Source organism: Camelus dromedarius, chromosome 17 (genome assembly GCF_036321535.1).
Source record: "Camelus dromedarius isolate mCamDro1 chromosome 17, mCamDro1.pat, whole genome shotgun sequence".
Classification (NCBI taxonomy): Eukaryota; Metazoa; Chordata; class Mammalia; order Artiodactyla; family Camelidae; genus Camelus; species Camelus dromedarius.
This window is the reverse complement of record NC_087452.1, coordinates 5995705-6017685: the sequence shown is the minus strand read 5'-3', so window position 1 is coordinate 6017685 and position 21981 is coordinate 5995705. Positions and strand designations below refer to the sequence as shown.

At 55.4% G+C, this 21981-nt stretch overlaps 2 protein-coding genes across 10 annotated transcripts; both read left to right on the top strand.

Moving 5' to 3' along the window:
* Positions 1–715: 715 nt before the first annotated feature.
* Positions 716–10764, top strand: IL17RE (interleukin 17 receptor E). 2 transcript variants are annotated; one of them, XM_064496266.1, is made up of 16 exons: positions 716–1085; positions 1428–1443; positions 2026–2148; positions 2759–2862; positions 3081–3240; positions 3335–3474; positions 4348–4416; positions 5317–5383; positions 6454–6629; positions 6713–6757; positions 6838–6883; positions 7055–7203; positions 8893–8961; positions 9470–9521; positions 9602–9700; positions 10132–10764. In XM_064496266.1, the coding sequence occupies exons 1-16, from the start codon at positions 789–791 to the stop codon at positions 10683–10685; spliced, it is 2166 nt and encodes a 721-aa protein (XP_064352336.1). In that variant the 5' UTR covers positions 716–788; the 3' UTR covers positions 10686–10764. The 2 variants fall into 2 exon arrangements, with proteins under 2 accessions (XP_064352336.1, XP_031326711.2); XM_031470851.2 differs by having other exon boundaries at positions 6710–6757.
* A 1299-nt stretch (positions 10765–12063) lies between these two features.
* IL17RC (interleukin 17 receptor C) lies at positions 12064–21934 on the top strand. Of its 8 annotated transcripts, none has more exons than XM_031470853.2 (19): positions 12064–12379; positions 12676–12697; positions 12892–13044; positions 13308–13382; positions 13474–13583; positions 14509–14620; positions 14947–14991; positions 16530–16669; positions 16892–16951; positions 17264–17318; positions 17413–17594; positions 17691–17738; positions 18664–18709; positions 18859–18980; positions 19264–19323; positions 19860–19908; positions 20946–21041; positions 21147–21185; positions 21282–21934. In XM_031470853.2, the coding sequence occupies exons 1-19, from the start codon at positions 12275–12277 to the stop codon at positions 21908–21910; spliced, it is 2148 nt and encodes a 715-aa protein (XP_031326713.1). In that variant the 5' UTR covers positions 12064–12274; the 3' UTR covers positions 21911–21934. The 8 variants fall into 8 exon arrangements, with proteins under 8 accessions (XP_031326713.1, XP_031326719.1, XP_031326714.1 ...); XM_031470854.2 differs by having other exon boundaries at positions 12065–12379; positions 16557–16669; positions 17688–17738; XM_031470852.2 differs by having other exon boundaries at positions 12065–12379; positions 17688–17738.
* The last annotated feature ends 47 nt before the right edge of the window (positions 21935–21981 follow it).

Sequence of the window (21981 nt, the reverse complement as noted above, 5' to 3'; positions counted from 1 at the left end):
TGGTCAGGCTACAGAAAGGTACAGAGGGACAGCAGCAGTCTCAAGATGCCTTCACCCAGAAAGTGTGCCCCAAACTTTTCTTTCCACTGCATGTGTCACCAAGGTGAGGGCTGAAGCAGCTCAAGCACTCCATGAGCAGGAGGAAGCTGTGGGACAGTAGGGAGGGTCCCCACAGAGAATGGAGCGTCGTCAGCATCGGAAACCACACGAAACCAGGTCAGTGCGTGGGGCCCACAACCTCAGCTCCAGGGCTCAGCACGAGCACTGGGGCTTTCTGAGCAGACGGTACTGATTAGTGGCTCCTTGAAGCCAGAGGCCCCCCGTGGCAGAAGGGCCGTAACTGGCCAATGAGGAGAGAGAAAGCTAGGCACTGAGAGTCAGCCAGGTGGGAACCAGGGTGCAAATGGGGACATGTGAGGTTTATGTGCATCCATAGTGCTTTTTTGTTGTTCTGCCCAACTCTCAATGGTGCCTCAGTCAGCTCTGTCTTCAGCACCCAATGCAGAGTAGTACTTAATAGCTCTGTTAATCCTCTAAGTGAGAGGATGAAGCATGCATCCAGGGGAGATCCAAGTGGAGGAGTGTGTTAAGGGGAGGGTGAGATCTTCAGAGTGTTGCAGGAGTGGGAGGGGTTAAGAAATGGGTGCAGCCCGCCATCCCCCTAACCCTGTGCTGGCCGCTTTTCTGTTATTTCTCTGCCAGAGCAGGAGCCCCTTACCCTCCATGCAGGAGGAGTGGGGTTTTGGGGGGTCAGGGGTCCCTTAGTTCCTCCGCTTGGAGAAGAAGGAATGTGGCTTGGCTGGCTGGTTGGGGTCAGGGCGGAGCTTTGGGGCAGGGCGGGGCAGGTGCAGGCTGAGGCAAGGGCTCGGCTGGTACTGCGCTCCCTGCTGCTGCACTGCAAGGCCCTGCTGCCCACCTTCAGACCGTCCAGCCATGTTCTGGGTGCCTTGACCCCACAGAAGCCCATGGGGAGCCCCAGACTAGCAGCCCTGCTCCTGCCTCTCATTGGCCTCTCTGCCTCCGCTGGGATTGGCTGCTCCTACCTTCCCTGCTGGAGCACCCGCTGTCTGCTGGCCTCCCGCATGGTAAGGTGCGCCTGCCGCTGCCGGGTGGAGTCACCTGATTGGCGCAGGCTGGTAATGCTCCCCAGTCTCCTGCCTGTCCTTTCCTACCACCCAAGGCCCTGTGCTCTGATGGCGGCCTCACTCTGTTCTCTGCACTGTATTAAAGGGGTAACCAAGGTCCTGGTGCACTGAGGGCATGGGCAGGGTGGAGCTGGAAAGAAAAGAGCCAGAGTGGATGGGCTGTTAGCTTATGGGCCTCTGAATCAGGTGATATGAGGCAAAGACCTCAGGGAGAATGTTCATGAGAATCCCTGCTAATTAACTTCTGTCCTTTCTTTTCCCTACTGGGCCCTGTGCCTTCAGGATGACAGTTTCACTGGTGAGTCTGACTCCCTGCTCTGCTCCTCTTCCCCATCCTTCCATTCTAATTTTTGGTTCTCAGCCTGGAAAGTCGCATAGTATCAATGAAAAAGCACAGGGTTTAGAATCAGGACGAGCCTGGATTTGCACTGTAATTCCGCCACATAGCCAACATGTGGCTGCAGACAGTGCTCTTAACCCCTCTGATGCTCCATTTCTGAGGGGCACAAAGCGCGGTAGAAATGACTGTACAATTAAAACTGTTGCCCCTGAGCTGTGAGGAGGATTAAATGAGAGCCAGGTAAATCTCCAGGCAGCCCCCCTTGACTGGTCCCTCCCCCTTGTCAGTAATGCAACAATCATCCTTCCTATTTTATGGTACATTCTACTTTACAAAGCATTTCCCACACATTATCTGATGTGATCTTGACAGCAGCCCCGCTTTATGAATGAGGAAGCTGAGGCTTAGAGAGGTCTGTAACTTGCCCCAGGTCTCTCGGCCAGGATATAAGTGGCAGAGCTCAGCCTCAAGGCCAACTTGTCTGAGGCAGGAGGGACCTCCTGGGACCCTACCATTTGATTCCCTTTTTATCTTTCACAGGACAGTCTGCGCAAACTCCTCGCTGTAACTGGCCGGCCCGGCCCCTCTCCCCAAAGCCTTGGTGTGCTTGGCTCTGCCACCGCCCCAGCTGTTGCTGCCTACGTCTCCTGTCAGGTCTCTCAGGTATGAGAAACAGCCCTTTGGGCCTGTTGAGGAGGAGATGCAAATTACGGGCGTACTGGGGGCCCCTTACACTGAGGCAAGTGAAACTTGCCCTAGAACAGATGTCTGTCCCGTTGCCAGCCTCGGCAGAGATTTAGGCCATCCTGAAACAGCACACCGTGACTGGTATTTGTGAGTTCAGTTGTGTCGTTTTGTGAAGGTGTTTCTCCTTTCAGCTGGCACCAATTCTTGGGATTAGAATGTTTTCGTTCTATGAGTTTACTATTATTACCTTCTACTTGTAAAGTAAGACCTGTCTTACTCAACTCTATTTTCCTTGCCTAGCTCAGTGCCCATGACATACTAAATGCCCATACACTGCTTAAGAATTGACAGTTTCTAATTTTTCACTGTTACATATAATGCTGCCATGGACATCTTTGTATACATATAGCTTTTTCTCTACTTAAGAAATTAAACCTTTTTTGATTGTGGCCTAACTTTTAGGACTAAAGTTTGATATCATTACCCTCCTTGATAGAAAATGACTGACTATCCAACACCGGGTCACATCTCCAGGTAGGGAGGGCCCGTGACGGGCTGGATAGTAAATGTGTCATTCTCTATGCAGGTCTTCAGTGGGGCAGGTTCCACCTTGTGGTGCAGAAATCCAAAAAGTCTTACAAGTTCCGGTTCCGGTCCTGTCGGACACACATGATGCAGGCGTCCACTCAGGTACTCTCCCCGCCAGTTTCAACTCTGCCTTTTTTGGCCTCTTGTTCTGTTCTCCAGCCACACGAGAGATCTGGGAAGCATGGAGATTAAGTAGACTATTCTGCCCATTACACAGTTAGGAACACTGAGGCTTAGAGGTTGAGCAGCTTGCCTGTGCTGCCCCAGGTTCCAGAGTTCCTGATTCCTGGACTAAGGCCAACCTTGCTCTCTGCCTGCAGAGGAAGCTGCTGAGTTGCCGTTGCCTGTTTGAGAAGGGCCATCACATCTCTGTCCCCTCCCCAGACACCTCCCACAAAGGGCTGCGCTCCAAAAGGATGCAGCCTTCAGATCCAGAGGCAGTGGAAGGTCTCTCCAAACCCGACGCACGAAGGCTGGGAGGTAGGCTCGTCGTGTGACTGGGGATGATGCAGGCAGGTAGCGGTGGCTGTGCTAAGGCCAAGAGACAAGCTCCCCAAACCCCTCTTCTCCCCAGGGCCTGAGTTCTCCTTTGACTTGCTGCCTGAGGCACGGGCTATTCAAGTGACCGTTCCTCCAGGCCCTGAGGTCAGCGTGCGTCTTTGCCACCAGTGGGCACTGGAGTGTGAGGAGCTGAGCCATCACGTCAGTGCCCAGGTATGGAGTCCTGTCTGTCTGTAAAAGCCAAGTCACATGGTACTCGTTGCACAAATAGGGAGACTGAGGCTCAGAGAGGGACCATAATTGTCCAAGACCTCCTTACAAGTCTGCGTGCCTCGCACTGAGGCTTATTTGGACTCAACAGAGTACAGGGGGCCTTGTCACCTGGCAGGAGAGGGAAGGAAAGGGCAGGCAGAGACCTGGGGCAACCATGAATGCCTAGCAGAGAAGTGAATATGGCCCTTAATTAACCCCAGTGAGAGGCCCCAGTGAGATTCAGGTTACTTTAAGGGGCCTTTTCAGTTCTCTCAAGAAGCTGTTCTCCCTGGGAAAATCACAAAGTGGTCACATCTGTCTCGGTACCCTTCCATCCCCCTCCCTTTTGTCACTGCCCCTGAGAGAATGTCCCCCCTTCTCCCAGCCCAGACCCTGACTCCCCACCTCTACCTCCAGTTGTCACGGGTGCCCTTGTATACATTTGGCACCACTTGCAGAGACTGAAGTGATACCCCTGAGTCCCTCAGCTCTCTTCGTTCATAAAATGGTGGTGACACCTCCCGAGATCACCGTGATGCTAGCGTGTAATTAACTGAGTTGGTGCTTCTAGCACCTAGCACCCTACCTGGCATGCACTGGGGGCTCAATAAATGCATATTCCTTTCCCTGTCTCCTCCCTCCCCCATTCCATATATTGAGCCACCTAGAGCAGATGGTCAGACTACTGAGGAAATTTCTCAGTGGAGGAAAAGTCTCACGTAAGAGGAAAAGTAGGGTGTGCTGGCCACAGTCGCACCTTCCTCCTGCCCTTGTCTAGGGTGCCTACCCTCTTTCGCAAGCATCTCTTCTCTCCCTTTGCTGCTTTGTCCACAGAAAATTGTGTCCGGGGGCCACACGGTAGAGCTGTCTTATGAATTCCTCCTGCCCTGTCTGTGCATAGAGGTGAGCAGAGGAACAGGTGTGGGTTGTCCACGCTCCACTCCTGACCGCCCTGATAGCATAGTTGGTCAAGACTGTCTCCAGTAAGCCAGGTTTTAAAAGGACTGGGTATTAACAAGATGCTTGGGAAGACTGGTGTGAGCGTGACTGTGAGTCACACAGTGTGTCAGGGATGGAGGTGCCCTGCTGATCATGGGACATTCTTGGGGGTGATTCCAACCTCAGTCCCACCCAGACCCAGCTTTCTTGGATTGAGACCTGGCCTCAGGCCACAGAGGCAGAATAGACAGCTGCCTTCACTGTGGATTCTGGGGCATCAAATTGCCAAAAGGTTCCAAATGGCCCCAAAAGTCTCACTCCCACTAGTCTCCATGGCAGGCCTCCTCCTCTCCTTAAAAGTCTGAGTTGCCTGGCATCAAGACTCCTTTGGACTAGACAGGAAAGGCAGGGGGCCTTGTCACCCAGGAGGAGATGAATGGGAGGGTGCAGGCAAGGAACACCTGCCAGGGGTGGGGGACAACCACTGGGTGTTGGGCAGTCCAGAGGGAGGGACCCCCAGGGCACTGGGCACCTTGGGGATCGCTGAGAGCGGAGGCCAGGGAAGGCAAAAGTTGAGGCATGCGGACCTCACGATTTGTCTCTTTCTGGGGTGAGGTTCTCCTCTCCAGGAGAAGAGGACTCAGCCCTTCACTCACTGATCTCACTCCTGTACTCCCGAGTTCCTCCCCCAAGTGCCAAGTGCCAGCCACCCTTTCCCCCACGCCACTCTGCTCCCTGCTCAGTGCCCTGCCAGCGCAGGCAGCTTGCATCGGGTCAAGGTCAAGCCAGAATGAGTTTCAAGTCTGAGTGATATAGGAAAAGTTATTCCTCTGACCCTCCTTCCCTGCTCCCCTCTCTCCACAGGTGTCCTACCTGCAAGAGGATGGTGTGAGGCGCAAAAAGTGTCCCTTCCAGAGCTGGCCTGAAGCCTGTGAGTGCTGCTCGTGTGACTCCTGTGCACGCACAGCCTCTCTCTGTCTCTCTCTCTCACACGTGTGCACACGTACACACTTCACACATGTGTTGGAGGAAGTCCCCAGAAGGCGTGCGGGCGCTTTCTCTGGAGTCAGTGGGGGGAAGTCATGGGTTACCATGTCTGCTGATCAACCTGCCCATAAATCAGACTACTGAACCTTGTACTAGGCACTGTGGGAGGTTCAGGAATATGCAGCCCAGGAGGTAGTGTCCTAAGAGGATGGACTAGAAGATCTGGGCTCACATCCTAGCTCTGCCACTTAGTCATCTCTGAGCCTCAGTTTCCTCATCTGTAAAATAATGATAATTGCTCTGCTTCACTTTCCAACTCCTTATTTTGTAATTTTATTTTTTTAAACTTTTGTTATGGGGGATGATTAAGTTTATTTATTTATTTAACAGAGGTACTGGGGATTGAACCCAGGACCCTGAGCATGCTAAGCACGTGCTCTACCACTGAGCTCTACCCAACTCCTTATGAGGCTTGAATTCAATATCATATGTGAAAGTGGCTGGTGACATCTGTGCATATTGTGCCCAAGTTGAAGAGAGAGGATCCTCAAACATGACAGCTGAATAGCACAAAGCAGCCTACGGTCCAGGGCAGGGTGGCAGTTAAGGACGAGACTGTGGGCATGAACTCAGGAGAGGGAGAAGTCCATCAAGCTGTCGTGAGCAGAGAAGGTCTCCTAGAGGAGGTGACACCTGAGCTGGGCTCAGAAAATGGGCAGGATTTAGAAAAGAGAGAAGGAAAGGGAAGGCACTCCTGCTTCTGAGAGGAACCTAAGCAAAGATATGAAGATTTTGAGTCTGGGGAGCAGCAAGGAGCTGGCCAGAATGGAGGCGCAGGAAGGAGAGGAGACAGCTAAATAGAAAACGTAGCAGGAGGGGCCGGAGGACGCATGCTCACTTATCAGGCACCTAGGCCAGGGCCGTGCCGAGCACCTTCACAAACATCGCCTGGTGCCCTGGGGATAGGACTCGGGCCTCCCCGGGCCTCACCCTCTGCCCCTGCTGCCTGCCCAGATGGCTCGGACTTCTGGGAGTCAGTGACATTTACTGACTACAGCCAGCACAGTCAGATGGTCATAAAACCGACACTCCACTGCCCAGTGAAGCTGGAGGCCTCCCTCTGCCAGAGGCAAGGCTGGAACACCATCTGTGAAGACATCCCCAATGCCACAGCTCAAGAGTCAGAGGGGGTGAGTCCGGCCTCCCAGGACCCGGGTGGGCAGGGCTGGGGCATGGGGCCCTTCTCCCTGACTCCCTTCTCCCACCACAGCAGTACGTCTTGGAGAAGGTGGACTTGCACCCCCAGCTCTGCTTCAAGGTACAAGCATGGGCGACGGGACGGGGAGTGGTGTGCGTGGTGCCTGGAGCTTGCTGACTTGCCATTCTTGCATTTCTCAGTTCTCTTTCAGAAACAGTAGCCACGTTGAATGCCCCCGCCGGACTGGTGAGCCAACAAGCGACCCCAGCTGGGACCCCATCCCACCATTTCACCCTCACCTGACTGTGACTGAGCCAACTCGACCCCCGCCCTGACTTCTCTGTCCGCTGCAGCCCAGCTCCTATCACCTTCCGCCAACAGGTCTCTCACCCGATGCCCTTTCTCACCCCCTGGCAGCCCCCTCCTGGAACGTGAGCATGGATACGCAGGCCCAGCAGCTGATCCTTCACTTCTCCTCACGGATGCGTGCCACCTTCAGTGCTGCCTGGAGCCACCCAGGCTTGGGGCAGGACAGCTGGGTGCCCCCTGTGTACAGCATCAGCCAGGTATGGCCCAGCCAGGGCTCGGCCCCCACTAGGACCTGTTGATTACGGCACCGCAGGTGGAGGCCAGCAAATCTCTAACTGACATCATCTGGTTATTTATTTACCTGAGTGGCCTTTGTTCAGCTGCCTCCTCTGCCAGTCAGTGGTGTCTTCAATAGAGCAGTTTCTCATCCTTTTAGTTTCTGAGTCTACAGGAGTAAACAGAAGCAAGAGGCTGGCCCTCCCACCCCCAGCTATTCTCTGGCCCACTCGGACTGCCGCTGCATTTTATAGCGATTGATGCCTTCTCTTGAACCCAGCTGTCCTCTACCCTGGCTCCCCTGCCTGCCTCCACAGGGCGTCTGGCAGGAGTTCTCTGAGTATCTTTGGGAGGCAGGGCCCTGGAAGCTGAGGACTCTTTGCTGAATACTGTAAACCACTGACAGGCTTAACCCTATTAATGTGAACCAAAAACAGTCTGGCCGACTCTCTTCTGTATATGTGACATAAAAACCACAGTCAAGCCGCAAAACCACAGCAGCAGGCTGACTAAGCATGGCCAGCTCTTTTGAGTTCTCTCTTACTCGTATGCAGCTTGTTTGTTTAGTACTCTATGAGGGCTCCCAAGCAGACAGGTGGTAGCAAATACTTAAGATTTAAGACTAAGTCACGTGGGATCATCTAAAATTGAAAGCTAAATCCATGGACTCCTTTCTGTGGGCTGGGAAAAGACCACCTTCATTGAGTTTAACCATGATTTGAGAGCCACTGCATCAGGACCTGCCTGGGGTCTGGGACAGGGGCTGGGGTGGCGGGTAGGGAGTGGAGGGTGTTCCCAAAGAATGGAAACTGATCAGCTCCCTAACCAGCACCCTCTTCACACAGGGTAAACCCACATCCTGCCTGTAGACAGATGGCTATCAGTTCTGCCCAGTTCATCATGTATTTATTGAATGCTTACTCTGGGCCCACTCTGTATTAGGTCCTGGGAGATGGAAGAGAAGTATATGACACAGTCTGTGCCTCTAAGAAGTCCACAGTGTCATAATGGCTGCTACTAGTAAATGAACCCACCCTGCACTGTGTGTTATAAAGGGCACTCAAGTGCATATTCCCATGTGGTGCTTTCAATAACCCAGGAAAATAAAGATTATTATCTCTCATACACAAATGAAGAAACTGAGACTCAGAGAGGAAGGTAGCTTATCTCCACGCAGAGATCCCACACTGGGAGCCACAAAGGCAAGAGTTTAGCCTGACTTTGTTAGCTGTGGTCTCCTGACTCAAGTTGTAGAGTCTTTAAGTTCTTTCCAGTGGACAAGCTGCCCCTTCAGTTGTGCAGGACAGAGAAGGGAGGCAGCGTATAATTAGCCTCCTGGTTTGTGAGCTGCTGGAGCAGAGACAATGTCTGTGCCAGCCTTGTCTCCTCAGGGCTTGGCACAGAGTAGGCCCCTAGAGTGTGTTTGTTGACCAGGGCCCAGTTGCCTGATTAAGGTATGTCTGTGCAGCAGTTCAGATCTGGGAATGATCAGCAGGATCTGGGAATGAAGCCTGGGAAGCCTTCTTCTCTGGGTGGCACTGGGCCCTAAGCCTGGGTTGGATTTGGGTGAGGGGGTGTGGAAAGGAGGAGCACAGGAGGGGCAAGCGCTCCAAGGCTGGACAGAGCCCAGCTTGCTTCTGTGGGGACATTCCTGCTCTTTGTTCCGACAGACTCAGGGCTCAAGCCCAGTGACACTAGACCTCATCATTCCCTTCCTGAGGCCGGGGGGCTGTGTCCTGGTAAGGAATCCTGCCCTCCCTCTGCATACACTCCCCTGGCATCTACTCCACAGGTGGCGCATGGGGCAAATCCAGTCTGCAACAATGTTTGGTCAGGCCAGCGTGATGTTCAAAATTGGAATTTGCTGCCACCATTTGAATATTGGGAGATGTCATTTTATAAAGCTGTTTTCTGACATCTCTTGAAAAATCAGAAAACCTGGTGCTTTGTGTCCACATTCAGGCCTGGTGATAATGGGCTGGAGCTCAGTGGTGTCTGACTACTTCAGTCAGGACCTGTGCCCTCCAGGCCCTCATGGATGCCCTGGTAAACTTTGGGTTTACTTTTTGAGTTTGCCGCTCTTGACCTTGTTCTGTGCCCAGCTGGAACTGCACGAGACACAGACCCTGGGCTGGAGGAATTCCCTAACCAGGGAGACTTCCCTTCTCCAACCCCATGCCTCCTTCCACTTTCCCTGGGAGGAGGGGCTGCCCTGGCTCACAGGGGTGGGGGGCTCTGTGCCCTCAGGTGTGGAGGTCAGATGTCCAGTTTGCCTGGAAGCACCTCTTGTGTCCAGACGGTGAGTTCTTGGGAGGGGAAGGGGTAAGTGGGAGGTTGGGCACTGAGGAGCTGGGCTGGGCCTCACCCTGCTTGACTCAGTCTCTCATAGACGCCTGGGGCTTTTGATCCTGGCACTGCTGGCCTTCACCACCCTCTTGGGCGTTGTTATGGTCCTCACCCGCCGGCGCCCACTGTCAGGTAAGCTCACTCGGGGGGATCCTGGGCATTCAGACCTTCTTGGCTCCTAGGTTAGTTGCCCGCATCCCTCTCCTACCCAGGCTCCCTTCCCAGACAGCCACTGCCCTGCCGATGCGCCTAGCTGTTACCCGAGGCGCTGAGCCTCAGGCTGCCTAGTGGGCGGGAATGGTTCAGGCAGGGCAAAGGTCCCTCTGCAGGTGGTTCGCTGTGCCCTCTCTAGGCAAGAGGCTAGTGAGGCGGAAATCCAGCCTGCCCTCGCCCCTTCCTGGGCAACCAAAGGCACCCTATAGGCTAAAGCTGCATCCGGTGCCTACCCCCAGCGCAGATAAGAAACTGGGGCGGGCACCCTATCATGTAGCCCTGAGGCCATTGAGGAGAGGGCTGGGCTGTCTGGGCCCCCTACCCCGTTCCTCTGTTTCTCCCACCCCCAGGCTTGGGCCCAGCGCCGGTACTGCTCCTGCACGCGGCGGACTCCGAGGCGCAGCGGCTCCTGGTGGGAGCGCTGGCTGAACTGCTGCGGGTCGCGCTGGGCGGCGGGCGCGACGTGATCGTGGACCTGTGGGAGGGGACGCGCGTGGCGCGCGTGGGCCCGCTGCCGTGGCTCTGGGCGGCGCGGGCGCGCGTGGCGCGGGAGCGGGGCACCGTGGTCCTGCTGTGGAGCAGCGCGGGCCCCAGCCCCGCCGGCGGCCGGGATCCCCGCGCCGCGCCCCTGCGCGCCCTGCTCCGCGCCGCCCCGCGCCCGCTGCTGCTGCTCGCTTACTTCAGTCGCCTCTGCGCCAAGGGCGACATTCCCCCGCCGCTACGCGCCCTGCCACGCTACCGCCTGCTGCACGACCTGCCACGCCTGCTGCGGGCGCTGGACGCGTGCCCTTCCACCAAAGTCACTGGTTGGGGCGGTCTTGGGGCCCGATCATGCCTGAGGGGTCGCCTAGAGCTCTGTCGCCAACTGGAACGCGAGGCCGCCAAACTTGCAGACCAAGGCTAAGCAGAGCTCCAGCGCAGTCCGGATGTCTGTGGCCGCACTGGCGGGAACCCCACCGAGTGAGGCTTGTACACTGGAATCCTTGGGGTGCCTTCTCCGAACTACTGGCCAAAAAGCCTCACTCTGCCTCCCAGCCCCGGAGCAGAGCATCTCACCCACTGCCCCTACCCGTTTCCCACGCGTGTCAGGCTTCTTCCTCAGGCTTATGTTTCCTCAGAACCCAGGGTGAGTCACTGTTTCCTGAGAACTCTGACCCCAGGCCTGTTGCTGGTGGGGGACCGTCCCACTTCCGCTCTCCAAAACTCCAGAGAGAGAGTAGTCTGCACATGCTCCAGTCCAGGCAGGAGAGGTTGGACAGGGGTAGGCAAGGCAGGGAGAGTGGCAGTTCTGAGTGGGAGGTGGCTCTTGAGGGGGTCGGGGGAGAGAAAACCCCTTTGGGAGCCAGGGCTGCCCCTTTCCCAGACCAAGGAGGGAGGGAGGGAGGCCTCTGGACTCAGGGAAAGAGGCTTGGGCCCTGTGTGGCCAGGTTGAAGAACGGACTGTAGAGCTAGAGATATAGAAAGATGAATAAAGGCAAACACGATGGATAAACTAAGAAACACATGGTGCTTCTCCAGTGTGCCTGGGATGCCAAGTTGGGAGAAGGGTCAGCAAGACCATGCCTGGGGATGGTTATGCATCATTTTGTGGCCCAAATCCGGCACGTCCACACCCACATCCACATCTGTCACCTCACAAGCAATGCCTCTGAGAAGGCAAAGGAGATCCCAGAAATCTTGATCCTCGCTGTGATTCTTCAGAGAGAAGAAAGGAAAACACAGGTTCAGAAAGGTGGTATGGTCCATTGTCAGGCAGCCAGCCATGCCAACAGCACAAGTAGGACCCTGTCTACCTGGCTCTGGGTCCTGGGTTCCTCCCCCCCAACACCACACTTGCACGTAGGCCAGGAAGTGGTGAAAAGCCCACTTTCTGGCGCCCCTTGTCCCTGCCTTTAGAGCTCCTGTCCCACAAAGGGTCAGTCAGGCCCAAGGAGTGTATGTGAAGGGACCTGGGGTGCCCAGTAAGAGGGGACTCAGTGGCCTCCAAGATTCCAGAGTCACATGGGAAGCAGAAATGCCCCAGGATTGCCCAGGCCCTGGGGTGTCTCCTCCTTAGGACTCCCAGGGTGAGTAAGAGCTCCCTTACTCAGCCATGAGGCCACCACCCTGTCCAAGAGCCCCTCCCAGCCAGGTGTCAGCAGAGAAGAAGGAGGAGGGGAGAAAAAGAGGGAGGAGGCGAAGCCACCACTCCAGGCCGAGACTGCTGGCTCCCAGTCCTGGTGTTGGTGGGAGGGACAGGGCGGGGCGGGAACAGCTGCCTGGCTGCCTGCCGGGAGCCAAAACGAAAGCACTTTGGCTGGGACGGGAGTCAGGACTCCTGGGAGAGGGAGTGCGCAAGCTAGCCAGCTCCAGGACCCCGAGGCTGGGGAGGGATTCCCGCCCCTTCTGCCCACAGGCGCGGGGCTGAGTGGGAGCAGAGGTGCGGCGTCTGCCCCCCCCTCGGGGGGGGACAGGACAGGGCCTCAGGCCTGGGTGCCTTCTGACACCTGGAAGATGCCTGTGTCCTGGTTCCTTCTATCCTTGGCACTGGGCCGAAACCCTGTGGTCCTCTCTCTAGAGAGGGTGGTGGGGCTTCAGGATGCTGCCCGCTGCTCTCCGGTGAGTCTGGGGGCTGGGGAGGGTTAGAGAAGGCTCAGGGTTCGGTCTGCGGCCACTGAGGCCCTAGCCTGGCTCCTGTCACTGCCATCGCTGTCAGAACCGCCCTGGCTGGTCTGTCGGGTGCTGATGGGGTAAGAGAAGAATGGGGAGGGGGCAAGAGCTGGGTCTGTCTTCTTCCGGGAGGGACCTGGAAAAGGGAGCCCCAGAAAGAGGTGGGCGAGCTCTGGGCCTCAGGCAGGGAAAGATGGTGATTAGATTTGGAGGCATAAACTGATTGATCTTTACCTCCTTCCCAGGGCCTTTCCTGCCACCTCTGGGGTGAGTAGCCATACTTTTAGAGAGAAGATTTTCCCAGTTTATCGGGGCGGGGGGGTAGCTGTTCAGTCCCAGGCCCGCACCGCCCACCCGCAGTCCAGGAAGAGCCCAAAACTCCTTGGCCCTCTGGGGGTGTCAGGTGCAACCAGACACTGGGTCTGAACAGCCTCAGCTCCCATCCCACCCTTCGCACACAGATGGTGATGTGCTCTGCCTGCCTGGGAGCATCGTGTCCGCTCCAGGCCCCGTGCTGGTGCCCACTCGCCTGCAGACAGAGCTGGTGCTAAGATGCCACGAGGAGACCGACTGTGACCTCTGTGTGCGTGTGGTCATCCACTTGGCTGTGCATGGTGAGCCTGTCATCCTGTGACTGTGCATGGGTGCACGTGAGTGTTTCTGGGATGGGCAGGAGGCCCCGGGGGTCTGCACTGGGCATCCTCAGTATTCTCTGCAGGATACTGGCTGACAGACACCCCAGTTTAGCCTCGTCTCCCCATCCACCCCCAGGCACCAGGCCTGGCCTCTGCTTCTCAGCCCTGAACTTTCCAGAAGGAAACCATACCCAAAGCCAGAGCTGGGGCCTGAACTGAGCCTTGCTCTCGGGTCCTTCCAGGGTCCTGGGAAGAGCCTGAAGATGAAGAGAAGTTTGGGGGAGCAGCTGACGCAGAGCTCGAGGAGCACAGGAACGGTGAGGAGAACCCGGCTGGCCCAACTGCCCATCCCCGGAGCCTTGCCTGGGGCCCTTGGGCCTGACTGCCCCCCTGCCCTGTTGCTCACAGCCTCTCTCCAGGCCCACGTCGTGCTCTCCTTCCAGGCCTACCCTACTGCCCGCTGCGTCCTGCTGGAAGTGCAAGTGCCCGCTGCCCTTGTGCAGCCCGGTCAGCCTGTGGTATGCGAATTAATGATAACAATAACCAGCTTCAAAGGTGAAATGTGTGAAGTGCTTTCACGTGCATTATCTCTTTAAGTCCTGATTCTGGCAGGACTCTGGGCAAGTCCTCTCAGTCCTTTATGCCTCAGTTTTCCTGTCTGTAAAGTGGGACTAAGAATAGTCCTGCATCATATGGCTGTGATGAGGATTAAGTGAGTTGATATATGTAAAAACACCTGGGATAACGCTCAGTGTGGAAGGACCTGGAAAGTTTAATTTTTACTTTCTTTTGTAATCCTCAAAACTCCCCCCTTGAACTAGGGTTTGTTATTACCCTTGTGCTCCAGATAGAGAAACTGAGGCTTGCAGAGGGGAAGTCAGTCTGCGGGCTGGATCCACTTCTCCAGACCTCCTGCCGTACCATGTCTGCCCCACGTGCACCATGGTGCCAAGTGTTGGGGCTTCTCCCGACCTCAGGGGGCCGCACGTGGGTGGAAGATGTATCTCGCCTCGGGCCAGGTCGCTCAAACCCTTGACTTCCCCTCCTGACCCCGGTCCCCAGCCAGTATCCTCTTACCTGGAAAATAATGGGAGAACACTGCTAGCCCACCTCACAGGGCAATCATGTGGCCCACTGAGACACTGGGTGTAGGAACCACTTCTGTGCGGAGGGTCTCTGATGGCTTAGCTTTGGCATATGATCCAGAACAGCAGAGATGAGGCGTGGACTTATCCCTGCCCTGCCGCCACGCCTCCTGAGATGTGTGCTCCTGGAGGCCCTTGAGGACACTTTTATGGCAGAATTTGGGGCCATACAGTATAACAGTTCTCAGCTGGGACTAGGGGAGTGGGTGAGTGGAGCGGTCCATGGACAGGAGCCCAGAGTCCTCGGCCTCAATTCTGAGCCCTACACTACCAGCCTTCCACCACCCTCTCCTCACAGGGCTCTGTAGTATTTGACTGCTTCGAGGCCGCCCTGGGGGCTGAGGTGCGAATCTGGTCCTACACTCAGCCCAGGTACCAGAAAGAACTCAACCTCACACAGCAGCTGCCTGGTAAGTGGCCCCAGAGCCTCAGGGGCCCCAAATGCTGCCCTCCACCCCAGTCATTCTCCCTGCTGGCCCCTGCCCTTCTGCTTTCACACTCTTCCCAGGCCCACTCAGTCTCACTCCTGTCCTCCCCAGTCCCAGTCCCTTGTGCCTCCTCTCCCCAGGTGACATTGCTTCCCAGTGCCCGGGGAAGGTATTTTGGGCCCTGGAATAGATGTGGGTGGTATTTAGGGAACAGGGAGCCCTTCTCAGGGCTCCCCATGGGTTGGATTGCCCCCCTTCTTTCTCTGGCTCCCAATCCCACTGGAGGCTTTTCTGTGATCTCTCCCCAGACTGCAGGGGGCTCGAAGTCCAGGACAGCATCCAGAGCTGCTGGGGTAGGGGCTAGGGCCAGCAGGGCTGGGAGGAGGGTGGGGCTGCTTCTGGAGTGTGAGGGACCCTCGGAGTTGACTTCCGTTCTGGTTGCCACATCTCAGAGGCTCTCAGACTTCATTCATTCATTCATTCATTCATTCATCACACATGAACTGCAGTAGCTCCTACTTAGTTCCAAGCACTAGGAATATAAAGGTATATCTCTCAATCCTCATAACACATTTATTAGGGATATCTAGAGGCCCTAAAGCATTGTCAAGATTATGGTGCACCCCCATATATCAAAATTAACATAATATTAAACCATAAAATAGGGGCTAAGAAACTCAAGTTTCTGATGACTTTTCCCATGCACTATTTGGATTTTATTTTTGTTTTGTTCATTTTTTTTTTTTTTGTTCTGTATATTCTTCCCTATCATGGCATAACATACAGAGAAGTGGGTAAATTGCACTACTTTTAAAGTCCATTTCAGTTAATTTTTACATATGTATGTACCTGCATAACTACCAGCCAGATCGAGAGATAAACACTGCAATGTTTTTTGAATCCTTAAATTTTTTCAACTTCATTTTCTATTTAGTTTCTTAAACTTAAGCTTGCTGCCTCTTTGGTAATTCATTTAAGACCACTCAGCTCTGGAGCTTTGAGGACACAGATACACATCATGGATTTCATGCTTCATTCTTTCAGGAAACATTGATTTACTCATTCATCAGACACTTACTGAGTAATTACTCTGCCCAAAGAATAGCCCTAGGCATTAGAGGTAAACCAATTTTTAAAAACTGACATAATAAACAAAAAACCTGACCAAAATCCGTGCTCTCATAGAGGGAGTCAAGGTCAGGGCAGGGGTGATGGAGGATACAACAAACACATAGAAATGTGAAATATGCAGTAAGTTGGACGGTAATTAGTGCTATGGAGAAAATTCGGGGGAGGGGGATAGGGAGGTTGGGAGCTGCAGATGTCAGTGAGCGAAAGACCTGAAGGAGGTGAGGGAGGAGATGTGGGTGTCAGAAGGAGGAGGGTTCCATGCAGAAGGAATAGCCAGTGCAAAGGGCCTGAGACAGGAGTATGTCTATTGTGTTAGTAAGGAGACCAGTGTGTCTGCAGCAGATTAATTAAGGACAAGAGTGCTAGGAAATGAGGTTAGAGTGGTCACAGCAGCCAGATTGGGGAGGGCCTTGAAAGCCATTGCAAGGACCCTTGCTTTACTCTGGGAGTGATGTGAGGGCCATCAGGAGGTTCTGAGCAGAGGAGAATGACTTATTTTACAGTGGTTACAGGATCTTTCTGGTGCAGAGGGAGAAGCAAGGAGAAGAGCTGTCTCAAGACCACGTACTGGGGCCTACGTGGGCTTGGCCTTGGGATGTGGCCAAAGTCTGGTGCAAGATGGGGACATAGGCTATGCCCACCAGGGGCCTCCTAGTCTAAGGGGTTTGAAGGAAACTCCAACGGGTCAGTGGATGGGTATGACCCAGGCTTGGGTGTGCAGAAGAAGTGAAGGAGGTCTGTCTCTCTGCCTCCCCGACAGCCCTGCCCTGGCTCAATGTGTCTGCAGATGGCGAAGACGTGCGCCTGGTGCTGGATGTCTCTGAGGAGCAGCGCTTTGGCCTCTCCCTGTACTGGAACCAGGCCCAGGGCCCTGCAAAACCCTGGTGGCACAGAAACCTGGTGAGGCCTCCCCCTCCCCAAGTCCATTCCCACTCTAGGCTGATGCCCGTGCTATGGATGCAAGTGCATTATCAAAGGGGATCACTGAAAAGGACACAGCCACCCACACCCAAAGCAAGGAACATTTGTGGAGAAACGGCTGCCTGCCTGGTGGCTCAACTTTGGCCTCCAGCCTTCCTCTTCCACATCTTCTCCAGCTTCTCCCCTCTGCTTGTCCCACAGACTGGGCCGCAGACCATTACGCTGAACCACACAGACCTGGTTCCCTGCCTCTGCATTCAGGTAGGAGCAGAGTCCAGCTGGGTGCCCGGGGAAGAGGATCGGAGAATTGGGAGAGGGTTCCCCTTTCCTTCCTGGTCTCCCCACCTCCACAGTCCTCTCTGAGGTGGAAACTATGGCTCCCTAAGGGGACTGGCCCTCCCTTGACCTTCACCGGCCAATGTCTTCTGCCGGTGCATGCCCTGAATGCTCTCTCTTTCGCAGATAATGAGGGCCAAGGAGGGCAGACTGTATGGGCTGAATGAATGCGTCCCCAGGGCCTAGCAGAGGGTTGGCTGGGTTGGATTGAGCTGTGGAGTCCTGTTTCCTTTCCAGGTGTGGCCTCTGGAGCCCGACTCCGTCAGGACCAGCATCTGCCCCTTTAAAGAGGGTGAGCGGACCAACAGGCCTGGCCAGGGTGGGAGCAGCGTGGGCCGCCACGTGCCAGGCTGGGGGTGCACAGTGACCCTGCCCTCTCCCTGCAGACCCCCGTGCACACCGGAACCTCTGGCGGGCTGCCCGGCTGCACCTGCTGCCCCCACAGGGCTGGCGGCTGGACGCACCGTGCTCACTGCCCGCCGAGGCCACACTGTGCTGGCAGGCTCTGGACGGGGGCCCCTGCCAGCCACTGGTCCCGCCGCTGCCTCGAGAGAATGTCACTGTGAACGTAAGTGAGGCGGCGGGAGGTTCCCGGGGTCGGGGAAGGGTTGGTTCCTGGGGACCGCCTCTCATGGCCCCACCCATGACCCTCTTTTCACAGAAGGCTCTTGAGTTCCCGTTGCTGAAAGGCCACCCCAACATCTGTATCCAGGCAAGAAAGGGGTGCCAGAGAGCTGGGCTGGGGGCAGGACTCCCCAAGGACCCCCAGATGAGTCATTGTCTTCTGGATCCACTTCATCCTTGGGTCCCTGGAGCAAAGTGGTAGCCGGCTTCCTCTTTAGGAGTTCCACTATTTACTTTAGCAGTCCCTGGGACCCTGGGCACTTCACCTCTCTGAACACCAGTCTTCTCACCTGTTTAGTGGGGATGATAATAATAACCTTGTCATAGTTATGAAAATTAAATGAGTGCCTCACCTTAGCGACTGGCACAGACTAATTGCTCAGTAAATATTTGCTGCTTTGATTATTGCTATAATTATCCTATTTCCCTACCTGCAGAAATGGGTTTGCTTTACAACTCCAAAGGTTTGTTATAAAAATATTAATTCAAGATTTATTGAGCAGCTACTATGTGCCATGCACTGTTTTAGGCACTTGGGAGAGGTGTCAGTGAATAAAACCAGTAAATGTTCCCACCCTTGTAGAGCTTATGTTCTAATGGAGAAACGCAGACAACAGACATGAGTAAATTATACAGAATGTTAAAACTAGAGGAAAAGGTGGGGAAGGATAAAGGAGGGTTGGAGTTGCAATTTCAAGAGGGGTGGTCAGATAAGGCCTCTTTGAGAAGGTGGGTTGATGAGAAGGGAAGGTATGAAGTGCTCTGTCAGAAATGAAAAGTGCTAATTTAGGGTTGTAGGGCCCTTTAGCACAGAGGACCTCACAAGGCTGAGCCTGAGAAAGATGGAGTGATTCCTAATCACTCAGCCTTGAACCCAGGTCTGCCTTAGGTCAGGTCCAAAGTCCAGACCACCCCTAGCCTGGCAGGCCTCCCCTCATCTGTCCCTCCTCTGGTTTTTCTGGCCCCAGCCCTTGCTTTTCCACATGCCCCTAACCCTGGCCCCTTCTAAGCAGGTGAATAGCTGGGAGACACTGCAGTTGCAAGAGTGCTTGTGGGCTGGTGAGTGGGACTGGGGGTGCTGGGGCAGGGCCACTGCAATAGGGGTGAACCCTGGAAGTTCCTGGGGGTGAAGGTCAGGCATGCGGCAGGGGAGTGGCAGTCCCCAGCCAGGTTGGGTCTCACTCATAGTGGGCTCTTACCCTTTCCAGACTCTCTGGGGCCTCTCAAGGATGACATGCTGCTGGTGGAGACACGAGGCCCCCAGGACAACAGATCACTCTGTGCCTTGGAAGCCAGTGGCTGCACCCCACTGCTCAGCGGGGTGTCCACGGTGAGGGCTGGGGGACCCTCCTCCGTGTACCTCTCCGGCTCCATCTTAAGCTTGCTCTTAAATGTGCACTCTACTCAATTTCCCTTCTGCTGTGCCAGGCCCTCTGCTGGTCTCTGGGAATGTGGGGGTGACTCAGACCAGGGCCTTGTTCTCAGTGGCCTCTCAAAAGTCTCCCAGCCCCTCCACTACCTCCCCCCAACTCCACTATTCTGCCCAGCTGTAGCCTGGTGGTCTCCTAGTTGTGGTGCCTCTAGGTGACAGCCCCCACCCCTTGACTTGGCAGAGGGCAGCTCGCCTTGGAGAGCAGTTACTACAAGACCTGCGATCAGGCCAGTGTCTGCAGGTGAGTATGTGGCAGGAGGGCCCTCCCTAATGCCCAAGGGCAATAGGCCTAAAACCCTGTCTTTAACCTCTTCTACCTTTTCCTGTGCCTGGCCGAGGGCACCAAGGAAATGCACTCTTCCTGGCAGGGGCCTCCTCACCACCCCTCTAGCACTCACCCGCCAGCTCTGTGGACTTATTTTGTGTCTAGCCCTGGGGAAGCTAAGAGTTGAAGAAGCATAGTTCCTGTCCCCAAGGTCCTCACTGCTGGCTAGAAATCAGCAAACAGATAACCATTGGGTTAAGATAGTCAGTGACCAGTGTGCTAAGCTCTGGGTTCCAGGGAGAGCTTCAAGAAAGGGTGTCTTCATGTGGGCCACATCTGCCATGGAGGCAAGTCCAGGTAGTAGGCCCAGCATTAGCAAAGGCAGAGCAGCTTATGGCAACCTCCTGTGTGTCGGGGAAAATATGCATAGTTGAGGCTGGAAATTTGGGACCAGAACTTGGTGGGTGTTGAAGACCAAGCTGGGGGCTCTGATTTGGTTTTGTGTCTTACAGCTGTGGGATGATGACCTGGGAGCATTATGGGCCTGCCCCATGGACAAGTGTGAGTATCACAAGAATTCCCCTCCTCTCTGTCCCAGGAGCTGGAGTCTTGACAGGAACCATTCCTAGGGGCAGTACACACAGTGGCCTTGCCCTTCCCTGGCTCATATGAATCAAGAGGGCCATTCCTTCCTTCGTTCAAAAATCACAAGGAGCACTTGCAGGGATCTCAGCATTACCAAAGAGAGACAATCCCTGCCCCCATGCCAGCTATAGAATCTAGAAAGACATTAACTAAACAGTTGTTTAAGAAGTGTGAGCTATTGAAGCATTCACTACAAAGCAAAAGTGTTCAAAGCCCTGAATGCACATGACGGGGACCCGACCTAAGTGGGGTGAGCAGTTCAGGGAGAAAGGCTGGAGCTAAGCTAGCTGAAGGGGCTAGAGATGCCTTTTGGGGAAGACTGTGGGGTATTTTTTAAGGAACTCCAAGGTGGTCGGTGTGGCTGGAGGGTCTTGGGAGGCAGGCCTGTCACGAGGTGAGGATGCAAGGGCCATGTAGGGCTTTGGGAGCCAATGGAAGCAATTTGGATTTTATGTGAGAAGTAGTAGGGGCTTCTTGAAAGGCTGTAATCAGGTTTGTATTTTTAAAAGATCTCTGGGGCTGCCGTGTGGTAATGAACTAGAGGCCAAAAAGGCACCAGAGACACCAGTTAGAAGGCTGTTGAAGTCATCCAAGAGAGTGAGGTCAAGGGTCCAGCAACCTTAGGTTTAGGGGACAATAATATTAGCTGACATTTGAGCACTTACTATGCCCAGCATTGTGTTCAGTGCTTTATGTGTATTAATACATGTAGTCCTCACAACAATCCTATGAAGTAGATGCTGTTGTCCCAATTTTACAGAGGTGAAAACTGAGGCAGAATGTGAAGTCACTTATCCAAGGTCACCCAAGTAGGTGGATCTATATTCATACACTGGCTCTGACACTATGAGCTGTGGACTTTGGGCAAATCACCTCATTTCTCTGAGCCTCAGTTTTTCTCCTTGGTGAAGTGGGGTCTCTAACAAATCTGTCTTCTCCCCTGGGTCTCCTAGACGTCCACCAGCGCTGGGCCCTGGTGTGGCTGGCCTGCTTACTCCTTGCCGCTGTGCTTTTCCTTCTCCTCCTTCTCAAAAAGAACCATGTGAAAGGTGAGCGCTTGCCAGCTCCCCATTACCCAGGGGCAGGGCTGGAAGCTGGCCAGGAGAAGGCGGCGGCTGGGCTCACGGGCTGCCTCCGCTCCTCTCCCCTAACAGGGTGGCTGAGGCTCTTGAAGGAGGACGTCCGCGTGGGGGGTGAGTTGTGAGCCAGCGCCGGGCGGGGGGCCGCCCCCAGTGGGCTGGGCCTCCGGCCAACTCACATCTCGCGCCCCGCTCTGTTCTCTCCCGCAGCGGCCGCCAGGAGCCGCGCGGCTCTGCTCCTCTACTCCGCCGATGATGCTGGCTTCGAGCGCCTGGTGGGCGCCCTGGCGTCGGCGCTGTGCCAGCTGCCGCTGCGCGTGGCCGTGGACCTGTGGAGCCGCCGTGAACTGAGCGCGCAGGGGCCCCTGGCCTGGTTCCACGCCCAGCGGCGCCAGACCTTGCAGGAGGGCGGCGTGGTGGTCCTGCTCTTCTCGCCCGGGGCCGTGGCGCTGTGCCACGAGTGGCTGCAGGACGCGGCGTCGGCGCCCGTAGCGCACGGCCCGCACGACGCCTTCGCCGCCTCGCTCAGCTGCGTGCTGCCCGACTTTTTGCAGGGCCGGGCGCCCGGCCGCTATGTCGGAGCCTACTTCGACAGACTGCTGTCCCCGGACGCCGTGCCCGCCCTGTTCCGCACCGTGCCGGTCTTCTCACTGCCCTCACAGTTGCCAGACTTCCTGGGGACCCTGCAGGGGCCCGGCGCCCCCCGCCACGGGCGGCTCGCGGAGAGGGCGGAGCAAATGTCCCGGGTCCTCCAGCCCGCCCTGGACAGCTGCTTCCGGCCCCCAGGGACCCCGGGGATGGGTCGCGGGATGAGGCCTGAGGCAGAGGAGAGGACTTGAATAAAAGCAGACACTATTTTTCTATCTGTGTCTCCCAAGTGTCTCTGTAACCCGGCGGACAGCCGGGCCCG